This window comes from Trichosurus vulpecula, chromosome X (assembly GCF_011100635.1).
Source record: "Trichosurus vulpecula isolate mTriVul1 chromosome X, mTriVul1.pri, whole genome shotgun sequence".
Lineage (NCBI taxonomy): Eukaryota > Metazoa > Chordata > Mammalia > Diprotodontia > Phalangeridae > Trichosurus > Trichosurus vulpecula.
This window is the reverse complement of record NC_050582.1, coordinates 31045280-31057401: the sequence shown is the minus strand read 5'-3', so window position 1 is coordinate 31057401 and position 12122 is coordinate 31045280. Positions and strand designations below refer to the sequence as shown.

The 12122-nt window shown below is 42.8% G+C and overlaps 1 protein-coding gene across 1 annotated transcript in view; it reads left to right on the top strand.

Moving 5' to 3' along the window:
* Nucleotides 1-12122, top strand: part of AFF2 (AF4/FMR2 family member 2) — a 157145-nt gene that overhangs the window by 125836 nt on the left and 19187 nt on the right. Inside the window, exons 10-13 of the mRNA XM_036740017.1 lie at nt 1462-1684; nt 8487-8626; nt 9222-9285; nt 11914-12050. Of these exons, the coding sequence (XP_036595912.1) occupies nt 1462-1684; nt 8487-8626; nt 9222-9285; nt 11914-12050 (564 nt within the window). The remainder of the gene's footprint in view (nt 1-1461; nt 1685-8486; nt 8627-9221; nt 9286-11913; nt 12051-12122) is intronic.

The window sequence follows — 12122 nt, the reverse complement described above, 5'->3', positions numbered from 1 at the left end:
TTAGCTTGGTCCTATATTTTTGGGGGATTTCACAAGCTTATGTTAGAGATCATTTTAATCACGCATCATGATGTTTTAAAATTACTTCTGTTGGGGAAAGCAGTTAAAAAACTATTGCCAAATGTTTTAAAAATTCATTTCACTTTTTAAATTAATATATTTATTTTTCATTTTCAACATTCATTTTCACAAGATTTTGAGTTCCAGATTTTTTTCTCCATCTCTCCCCTACCCCCACCCCAAGATGGCGTGTATTTTGATTTCCCCTTTCCCCAGTCTGCCCTCCCTTCTATCACTCCCCCTTACTTTCTTGTAGGGCAAGATTAAAACTTAATTTTAGCCAGTTATAATAATGGTAGAAACACTTAGAGGGATTTAAAATTCTTATGCCTGGTGAGAATTGACATTGGGGGTAGGGGAGGCACAATTATGGAACAAGAGATAGAGGATGACAAATATTATTAAAATTGGCAAATTTGTGCAACCCCAATGAAGTGGAACAAGGAGCCAATATTGACTTCCCCCAGTTCAGGACATCATTCTGCTCCACTGCTTCTTCGTCTTTGATTTGCTGCTTTGAGATATTGTAAATCTATATCTTCTGACACTGACTGAAGTTGACCAGGAGGAAAACATAATTCTTGTTGACTTAATTTGCTCCTGAAAATTTTTGTCAATAATCATGGAAAGTAAATGACTATTCAGTGCAATATTAGTTGTGCAAGAAAAAATGAAAATTCAAGTAATCCTCATTGATTAGACTAAAACAGTAACTAAAATAAAAATCCATGCCTGCATTCCCATCGTAAACAAGTATCAGGGCCTGAAGGCCTTCATCGGGGTTTTTGATTATTTTGTGACTTTGGTTCTTTGGGCAGATTGCCCATTTCTACAAGTTCTAAAATAAGGTGTGCTTGTATTTGAAAATGCGTAGTTTTGCCGTGACTAAAAGAGACACATTCTGGAAAGTGGGGTGCCTGGAGGCAGGTGTTTATGATGTCTTGCTGCTGAGGCAAACAATTTTGTTCACCTGATTTTGCCATCTTTTCCCATAGGTATGTGAGGAATGTGTGCGCATCTATCTTAAGAAAAGCTCTCTCTGATCATTATCCCATCATTTACTGAGGGCTTCTGCCAGGAAGTTCTACTTCAAAATAAGGAGAAACCTTCCTTTTAAATGGGGAGGGGGGCACAGATTAAAGTATATATTGGATTTCCCCAAAAAATCCAGTGAGTGTGAATTAGCCTGGAAAGGCCTAAACGATAAGAGTAAATATATCCTAGAAATCTGCTTCAAAGACCCAAACCTAACTTCTAGTGTATACACTCAACCTCGTTGGAAGGCCATGATCAGTAAGGGACTGTGGCATCTATCATCACTTAAAATGCTCCCCTAAATAACAAGGAATATGAGGAGAAAAAAGGCTTAGAACACAAACAATTTTTGTTTTCCTCCACCAGAAATATTCTAGCCAAAAAAATGACAAAGAAGAGAGATGACAAGCTATTCCCACCTCCACTGTCCCCATTGTCTGATGAGCCCCTACATCGCCGCGTCAGTTCTGACAGCAACAGTTCCTCCAGTCAGGAAGCTCCTATGCCTACTGCTTTTCCAGCTGCCAGTTGTTCCTTTGCCAGAAACAGAAAGAATGAGAGCAAGACCCATTTAAACTTCAGAATATGTGTGAGTATCTTGAGCCAAGCTCTAAGTGGGCAGAGACAAGAGGTGGGGTACATGAGGGTCGGTGCCACTTGAATGTGGTTAAAGGATTAAGGGAGACTAAATACAAAGGCCCTGGGAGCTAATGCTGTTGGGCAACTGAGAAGTTAGGGTGTCAAAGGAAACAGGAGTTGAGTTAGCCAGAGACTGAACACTGCGGGGAGGAGAGGCTCCACCTAAATGATGGCAACAGATTGTGGACAGGGTCAACTTTGTAATTACTCAGTGGCCTCCTTCCCTCCCTTCTGGGCTTCCCCTCCCCCCTCAATTCTATACTTTCCCCTATGTTAATATGGATCATCACCACCCCCACCCACCCCCTTTCCACTAGTCTTATAATGATATCCCATGCTACCTTGAATTGATTTGGGCGGAATGGATTGCTAAGGGAGACTGAACAGGCGCTTTCCCTGCAGATATTTTACTCTAAGAGAAAGAACTTTCTGAGTGGGACAGTTTAAACTGAGCTCTGCTTTAAGGCAGAAAGAATGACTTAATGAAGACTAGAGATCCTTTATGACCGAGGCTTCTAGAATTTTTCAACCTGAAGCCTTCCCAGTTTGGTAGGATCTGCCAGAGCTTTTAGTCGGCTGGCAAAGCCTTCAAGAGACCAGGGCCACTTTGCCACTACAATGAGGCATTACAGGACAACACCTTGGTGGCAGTCCAGTGATTGTTGTGTTTGTCCTTCGTTTCTGAAGAGGACCATGACATCAGAGAACTGATGACGTGACTTGCAATTTGAGTGAGGGAGGGCTGTGCAAGGTCACCAGCCAGATTTGAGCTCAGGAATATGAGCCTTCCTGACTCCAAGCCGGGCCCTCTATCCACTGTGCCAACTACCTGACTCAATCAAACAATAAGCATCTTTTAAAGTGCCCACTGTATTCTAAGCACCTTGCTCAGTATTGAGGATGAAAATTAAGAGAAAAACAGTTCCTCCTCTTAAGGACTTTACATTTCTAATGAGAGACAAAACATAGAAATAACTATAACATAGAAAAAAGTTCTTTGATGTACAAGTAACTTGTACATAGAAGATATGTATTTGACATTACATATATGTGTGTATATGTATGTGTACACATATATATGAATGAGGGAGTCGATGCAAGGTAATCTCATAGTAGAATGCACTAGCAACTTAAAGGAACCAAAAATATTTTCTCCAAAAGGGTGGCCTTTGACCTGAGTCTTAAAGGAAACCAGGGAGTCAGGAAGTGGAAATTAAGATGGAGAATTATGGACCCTGGGGTTAGCCAGGACAAGGATACAGAGATTGAAATGGAGAGCCCCATTCAAGGAATAACAGGTGATCCAGTTTTGCTGGATTTGAGGTATTTGAAGGGACTAAAGAGGAAGAAGCCTGGAAAAGGAGGAAGGGGACCAGATTACAAAGAGTCCTAAATGGCAAAGTCTCCATTTTAATTTAGAGGTAATAGGGAGCCTCTGTAGAGAGGAGAAGGGAGGGAAGAGAAGGGGAAAGGAGATAGGAGAAGAGGGCAGAAGAGATAAACAGTAGAGGAGAGGCGATAGATAGGAGAGGGGAGAGGAAATCAGAGGGGGGAGAAGAGAGGAGATAAATAGGAGATGAGATGAGAGAGGAGATTGGAAAGGAGATAAATAGGAGAGAAGAGGAGATAGGAGAGTGTGAGCTGAAATTGTTGAGGGGAGAGGAGATAGGAGGGGAGAGGGGAGGAGACACGAGAGAAGATTGGAGAGAGGAGAGGAGATGTCTGTGAGGGAAGAGGACATAAATAGGAGAGGAGAAGAGAGGAGATGAGAAAGGGCAGAGGAGATCAATAGGAGAGGAGTTTGGTGAGGGGAAAGGAGGGAAGAGAAGGAGTAGATCGGAGATTGGAGAGGACATAAATAGGAGAGGAAAGAGGTGAGGAGGGGAGATAGATAGGAGAGGACAGGATATCAGAGAGGAGAGGGGAAAGGAGAGGAGATGAATAGGAGAGAAGTAGAGATAAGAGAGGAGAGCAGATGGGAAAGGAGATAGGAGTGGAGAGAAAGATCAATAGGAGAGGAGGGGAGAGGGGAAGAAAGGAGATGGAGAAGAGAGAGGAGTGGAGATAGAGAGGAGATAAATAGGAGATGAGAGGAAAGAGGAGAGGAGATAGATAGTAGAAGAGAGGAGAGTAGATGGGAGAGGAGACAAGAGGAAATTGGTGATTGGAGGGGAGAACAGAGGAGATCAGAGAGGGGAGGGAAGAAAGGAGATAAATAGGAGAGGAGTCCAGTGATATAGATCAGAATATGTCTGGGGTCTGTGTACTGTCCCAGCTCAATTCCAAGAGACTCATCGTCTCTTGCCTGCTAATTCTTACTTGAGATGCTTTATTTTAAACTTTGGAAATGTAAGAGGTGACTATATGCACAATACTTTGTCAATCAATAAGTGTTTTTAAAGTGCCTACTATGTTCCAGGTACTATGTTGAGTGCTGGGGATACAAAGGAAAAAATTAAGTGGTTCCTAACCTCAAGGAACCTATAGTATATTTGGAGCTTATACTATGATATAGTATATAATATATATGTGTGTATATATAATAGTGTGTTTGTATGTGTATATGTGTATATGTATATATTTATATATATATAAATATATATATATTTATATATATATATATTTGTATATATATGTGTATATATATATATGTGTATATATATATATATATATATATATACATATAAGAACATACAAAATAAAGATAAAGTGAGAGCGCCTAGAATAATGAAGGGATAGAGAGCTGGCCTTGGAGTCCGAAAGGCTTGAGGTTTGTGTTCTGCCTCTGACACATACTGGCTGTGTGACCTTGGGCAAGTCACTCAACCTCTTATCCTGGGCAGCTGTCTAAGATTATAAATCATAGAATAGGTGTCAGTTGGTAAAATGATCCTCCCTGGTTTTGTTCCTCAAGGTAAGAGGGAAGGAATCGATGGAGTTTGTTGGGCAGGAGCATGCAATGGTCAGAGGGGCACTTCAGTGACAGCCCTTTGATAACTCCACAGTGGATGAATTGGAGGGGTGGGGATCCCTTGAGGCAGGGAGGACAATCAGGAGGCTCTTGCACTAGTCCAGGTAAGGATAGCCTGACCTAAAGTAGTGACTGTGTGCATTACAAGAAGAGGACAGTGGGAGGGAGGTTGTGTCAAAAGAAGCAATGAGCCTTGGCAACTGATTGGCTCTGGGGAGAGGCAGGGTGAAGAGAAAGCCAGGACCCTCACTTGATTCTTTGCATTCTTCAAAATATGTATTGAGCATTTGTTATTTGCAAGGAAGGTCCTGTTGCTGCCCCCAACAGCTTGCAAAAGACTTTCCTCCTAATCACCTTTTTAAAGATGGCCACCTCCATTTTTACAAATGAGTACAAGTTTACAATGGGAGGAGAAGGATCCCCCCCCCCCCCCCCCCCCCCCCGCCGCCGCCTCCACGCCCAGATCAGAAATATCAAGAGGGTTTCAGAAGACACGGGAATGAGTCTAGTAGAGAGGAAGACACTATACACATAGCCATTTGGGGCCAAGCCCTCAGCACCCATACTAATTCTGGCTCAGATCCCTCATCTATGGGTGAACAAATGAGTTAAGGCTCATATGGTTCAAATTTAGAAGTAGAGGGAAGAAAGGAACTAGCTAAAGAGACAGAGTATGTGAAAAATAACTCCCAAAGTACCCCCATTTTATGGATTCTCTGTGATTCATTTTTCAGTCAGGTCAGCTTTTCCCCCACCATCTAACCTGTGTTAGCCTTGGATTTGGGGTTAGAGGAGTTGCGTTCAAATCCTGCCTCTGCTGCTTACTTGTCTGTGTGACCCTAAGTCACTTCTACACTCTGGGCCTCAGTTTACTCCTCTGTAAAATGAGGGGATTGGACTAGATGACATGTGAGGTCACTTCCAGCCCTGAAGCTTTGATCTTATGGCTCAAATCAAAACCTGGCTGAGGAGTTTCCTGCCAAAACACTATGTTGCTTTCGAGCCACACATGGGATTCTCCACTGGTTTGCTTAATTGCTGCTATTAAGTGACTGCTATAGATGATTGAGAAACTGTTTTAGCACTTTCTCTAAGTACATGGGGTACAGAGGACAGAAAACTTTTAAGTTCCATCTACGCACAGCGATAGCAGCACTAAAACACCATGTTTTATGAAGGACACATGTGCCTCCAGGTATGTTTACTAAGGGCTAACCACTATTTAAGTCAATATAAAGTTGCTGTGCTGAACTAGACAAAACAGATCCCCAAAGCTCACTTGCCAATGTGGAGTGGGCCTGGAGCTGGGGGCCAACTCCACTTCAGAAAAGGCCAGCCAGCTCCAGAGCTTTCAGGGCCTAAAGTTATGCTCCTGGATCGTCAAAGGTGATTCAGACAGGAGCAGCTGTGCCAGAGGGAAGAGGCAATGCTTTGTACTGAATTGATACTCACATCAATAATGTTGGCTGTAATCAGAGATGCTGACTAGGTAAGAATGTCCCACTTTGACTTGGCACTTCACTTGGCTTTTTCCTCCTAATTGCCCTGGGAGGTAAAACATTGAAAGTATCTTTGTCCTCATATTACAGATGAGGACACTGAGGCTCGGAAAGGCCAAGAGACCTGGCCAGGGTCACACAGCTATGTCAGAGCGAGATCTTGAGCCCAGATCTTCTTAATCCAACACCTTTCTACTGTCCCCCACGTTCTAAACAGTAACAGTACTTACTATTCACCCTATCTGGCACAATGACTATAATTAACATTAAAAACTTCCACTTTAGTTATTTTTGATAAGCCCTTGGAAAGTCATGTAGCATGTGTCTATGGAACTTTGTTTTTACTCTGCAAGAGTCTATTGTCAAGGCTAATTAGGTGCTTAATAAAAGCTTTTTTTAATATAACAGTCATAAAACTTTTAATGCTAATGTTTATAATGTCAATTCCACAATAATCCCATTTCTGTTCATAGTGCCACAATTCTCCCAGGCACTCAAGCTTGAAGTCTGTAAGGCAATGTGGGGATAGTTTGTTTTTCACTAAACAAAGAGGCAAGAGATGTGGGCTCTGGTCCGGGTTATTACAGATTTGCTGTGATTTGGGGCAAGGCCTTGAACTCTTTCTAGCTTTCTGTTTCCACATCTGTCAAATGCAGATAATGGTGCCCACCCTGCCTACTTCACAGGGCTGTTATCCACATTAAAATGAGACCACACCAATGACAATCCAGGAGCTCTGGGGCCTGCTGGCCCATTCTACATTGGCAGGAGAGCTTTGGGGACTCCTTTGGTCTAGCTCAGCACTGCTGCTTTTTATTGACTTCAAAAATGATTAGACCTTAATATAAAGGGATCACTATACACACTACATAAATATAAGGGAACCTGAATTTTATTTTTGTCCATTGGATTATTGACCTCATCCATATTAGTCTCAAATCGCACAATGTCACAGAATTGTAGAGTTACAAGAGAGACCTCAGCAGCCATTTGGGTGGATCTATACCCATAAAAGACTTCCCTCTACAACATGCCCAACCATCGGCTGGCCATCAGCCTTTGCCAAAAGACACCCAATAGCAGGAAAGACTCCCCACTGCCAGAAACAGCCTTTCTCGCTTTTAGAAAGCAGGAAAATTGGCCACTGCAACTTTCATCCATGTGCCCTGGTTCTGCCCTCTTGGGCCAAACAGTACAAGTCCAGTTCTCTTTTACATTACTTCCCTTCACACGCTTCACAACAGCTCTCCTGAGCCTTCTCTTCTTCAGGCTAAATGTCTCAGTTCCTTCAATCCATCCTCAGACGACATGCACTCAAGGCCCTCCAATAATCTAGTTGCCCTCCCTTGTATACTCCCCCCTTATCAATGTCATTCTTAAACTGGAGTGTCCAGAACTGACCCCAGTACTCCCAATTTCACTTAACCAGCATAGAATACAGTGGTTCTACCATCTTCTTAACCCTGGAAGTTGTGCCTCTTGAAAGCCACCACAAAATCATGGTGATTTGCGGTTGTCACATTCCACTACAGAAACATATTGAGAATTTTATTTGTTAAGTGCCCACCCTCTAAAATGCCCTCAACTAAGCACTAGAGTCTCACTAGTCCCTGGGTCTTTTCAGCCAGTGCCCACCGGGCCTAAGAATGTGTGACACTGACAGGCAAGTGAACTTGTCTTTTCCCACTTCCTTTTTCAGTCTATTCTCTGCTATCCACATCTCACTGGCACAGGCTGAGGAAAGATATCAGTCTACATCAGTGGCAAATAGGTTACATTTATGAGTCTCAAAAGTCTCCTAGGCAGATAGCTACTAAAAAGACCAGGCCCAATATATGTCTAACTAGCCTCAAAGCCTTCCAGCAGAGGATAGGCTCATCCACAGAGGCAACTCATGAGCTGATGTCAAATATGGTGTTTAGAGGTCTTTCCAATGCTATGGAATTGAGGGTGTTTCACAAGATGCCTAGTAAAGTATTCTCAATACCAGGCTTTCCCATCCTGCCCCACTCCCTGACCCTGTCACCTTTTCATTTACCAATTCTGTTCAGTGGCTCCCTGCTCACTTTAAACCTTTGGGAAGGGGTATTCATGAGATGCTGGAGATATTTAATTACAGAAGCTTATTGGTTGAGAGTTGAGTGTCATAGGAAAACCAAACCTAGTGATTGATTAGGCTAAAAAACCCAAAGTTATCTTCATTTTAACCTTAAGACATGTCACTTCTATTTGGTCAAAGCATTCATGGTGAATTAATAAAAGTTATTATGATTTTTTTACAGGGTGAAGATACCTACAATCGGGGTGCCAGCATCGGGCTTCTGGATAGTAATCAACTGGAGATGGTCACCTGGTCTTCAATGTCCTCCCTAGCCAATGGGAGCTCAGAGGCCAGAAGACCTCGGATTCATTTTGATGATGTGTACGTTGGCAGAAATATTCCAAATGTCTCACTCCTGTCTTGGGTGGGGCACTGACTTGAAGGGAAGACTTCCCCAGCCTTTTCTCTGTGTAAAATGTCATCTCAGTGCAAATCAAGCAAAGGCAAACTATTGACCAGAATGAGGCCCTTAGGCCAGGCTTGGGCAGAGGCACAAACAAGCCTTGGCATTTCCCTCACATGCTGTACTCTTAATTGTGCTGGTGCTATTTCAATGTTTCCAATTAAGGAGGTTTAATTCTAGGCTGCTTTGTCCCACTTTTGTTCTTGCTTCCTCAAGTGGAGATATATGATGGGGGACCAATAGGAATTTCTGATATATTCTGTCTATGTGATATTGCTACTCGGGGAGGGGGAGGGGGAAGGGGAAGGCAGAATTTGTTAAAATGGGCCATTTCTGTACCTTGGCTAGCCATTTTGCCCAATTCTTTCTACGTCTATCATAATGGGAGTAGAGATGTTTGTCTGTGTTTTGCTGGGCACTGTACGGGGATTCGTAGCAGTAACATTTGGGCTATTCAATCTTTTAATCAAACGATGACTAAGCATACTGAAAAACTGAATTGTATTTGTTTAGGCCTCACAATGCTGACTATTACATGCAGGAAGCCAAGAAGCTGAAGCACAAAGCTGACGCACTGGTATGTTCCCAGAGAGTTTGTTCTGCTTTTTTCCCTTGAACAATGCATGCTCCTGAAGAAATGGGGAACAGTCCCACCGCCGACATTTCCAGCAGCCCAGCATAAGCTCCTTTTGCTGAGCTCCCTTTGCCCCTGCTGAGAAATGAGGAAGGTGGCTCCTGTTTCCACAGCATACTCAGATTTCTAACCCTGACATCCTCCACTTGGGATGGATACACAAAAACTTCCCCACCTCCAAGAATGGAATAGTCTATGTTGTTCTTTTGCTTTTTAAACAATAATCAGTTTCAAAGAAGTCCTGGAGGCTTAGGAAGAGAATTTTGTACTTCCCCTATGAGCTAATAGGAGGCATCCTTGGCCAACACCTGACTCCCTTCAGATCTACCTCAAAAGATCAGGAAAAGAACCAAAACATCTGTTTGGCCTCTCAGCTGACATGGGCACCTCAAGGCCTTAGGAAAAGCAGCCCCTTTCTCTCACACATAAAACTGGCAGATTTGAGTAAGAAGCTCTGATTGTCATTAAGCTAGCTATCTTTCCTGAGATGCCTTTTTGTAGAAGGTGTCCCACAGCGAGGAGTTCAGGCTAGGAACATGGACCCCCATAAGGCTCTCCCCACAGATGAACCCTTAAAGGAAAGTACTCTTAGTTTTAACATTAACCTGTTGCTCCATGCTAACACATATGGAGCCGTCTGTGCCAACGAGGTCTTCCACGTGCTCTGCCATTCTCCTTTCTGGAGTCTCTTTAAGAGTGGCACATTCTCTGCATCCTCACCTTCGACTAAGCCTGACACCATTAGGAGAGGTGTTCAAGCAGAAATAACCTGAGAAGGCACTGCATAGCACAGCAGGGCCTGTAGGGAGAGCTGGACACTGAGAGAGCTCTTAATGGGGCACCACGCCATTGCTGTGTGATGTACAAGCTCTTGGCAACCAACCACTGATTCCTAAGAACCACCCATCAGCATGTGCCTCACGAGCTGTCATTTTTGTTCCTCTTTTGGTCAAATAAAGTCATACAGCTACTGTCTGGGACTAAAATCCTGCTAGTTGGAATCATCCCCTCAGAAACAATTGTTTCATGAGCCTCCAAACTGACATGAGGAGACATGCAAAATCGCCAGCTCTGTTCAAGATGCTGGGAGGATGGGGCGTGTGACTAGCGCAAGCATCAAGGAAGAACTAAAAGGCCTGTGATGGTAGCTCTCTCTCTAGAAGTCCGCAAATTGCTAGCACAACTGAGGGAGGACCTGAGGTCCTCAGTCAGAACCCAAATAAGTGAGTAAATCAAATGTCCTTTATGTGAGCAGATATGACCCAGCCAAGCTGGATGGCTGAGACTATGCAAAGGCAAATTTCTCCCAAAGTTAAAACAAGTGAGACAGAGAAATTACTTAAGACCAGGCATCAACCTTTATCTTTCACAGGTTGGGTCTATCTGCCACCAAAGCAAGTACAACAGCACCAGACAGCTCCAGGGAAAGAGGTCAAAAACTGGGGATGAGTCCCCAAAAGACAGGCCAACGTGAAGCAGGGAGCTAATGGCTTAAGGAAATTACCTTGTGAGATGAGAGGGAAAAGGAAAAAAAAATAACACCACACCATAGAAATCTCTCACATGGATGCACAGATTTTCCCAGAATATCTTTGATTGAAAGGCTGAATTTCATGCAAATAAATATTTACCCAACATTTTACAGAAATTAAGCTATGGTTTTCTGCAGTACATAAAAGCTGAAGCACATGTATTCATTTTAAAAAGAGAGAGCCATTGTCCCAGCAGATTCAGCTGGATCTGTAACTCGGATCATTCTCCTGTGTTACTTAATCCTTTGTTAGAGATAGCAGCTAGTGTGCCATTTTGAGAACTGAAACCCTTACAGTTGCCTAGAAAATGTTTTGATAAGAAATATAAAGAGAAACTGTCAAAGAGCATTATACTGGTTGTTTAACATAAGAGACTGTATTAGTGGAAAGAACACATCTAGCTATCAGAAATGGAAAATGTTAAATACTCCTATCAAATCCTCAGTAGAAAATGTCACATACAATATTCATTACACATCAAAAGAAATCAGGATGCCTGAGTCAGTTTCGGGATGACCATAATGGGAGATAAACCCTTTTGCCATTAAATTCTTCTGAAATAAAATATTTCAGAATGCTATGTTTGGGGCTTTTTGACACTGTTGCAGGGCATCATTTACAATGAACGTGATGAGATTTTTGTCAACAGCCCTACCACAACTTCACATTTTTCATGACAAATGGCACCTATCAACGTTACTTCTCTCCTGTGTAGCTGGGTGCTCACAATGAGCAGTGAATCAAAGCAGAAGGGGAAAATGGACTCTAGGCTACAATTTCAGTCAAATCTGCATCTGGCTCTCATTGAGGCAGTCTAGCCCACTCCCCATCTCCTCTCCCCCACCAAGGGAGGGGAGGAAAGGGTGGATGGACCACATTTTTTTTTAAAATCTCTTTAATTTTTTATGTGACAGAGTCACCTCCAAATGTCAGTCCATTCATCCTTGAGGGGGATGGATACCTTTTAAAAAATGTCCCATTCTTTGTGTGATCTCTCTTTTTGAAGGAGAAAAGCTGAACAACTATTTGTCCATTTCAGGTAGAGAAGTTTGGCAAAGCTGTATATTATACTGATGCGGCACTCTCCTTCATCGAGTGCGGCAACGCAATGGAGCGGGACCCATTGGAGGCAAAATCTCCATACACCATGTATTCTGAAACCGTGGAGCTTATCAGGTTAATGTCCTTACTGTGATCATTTTCATTATCTTGTTTCAGTCATAATTAGAACCTGCTATGTTTTAAAAA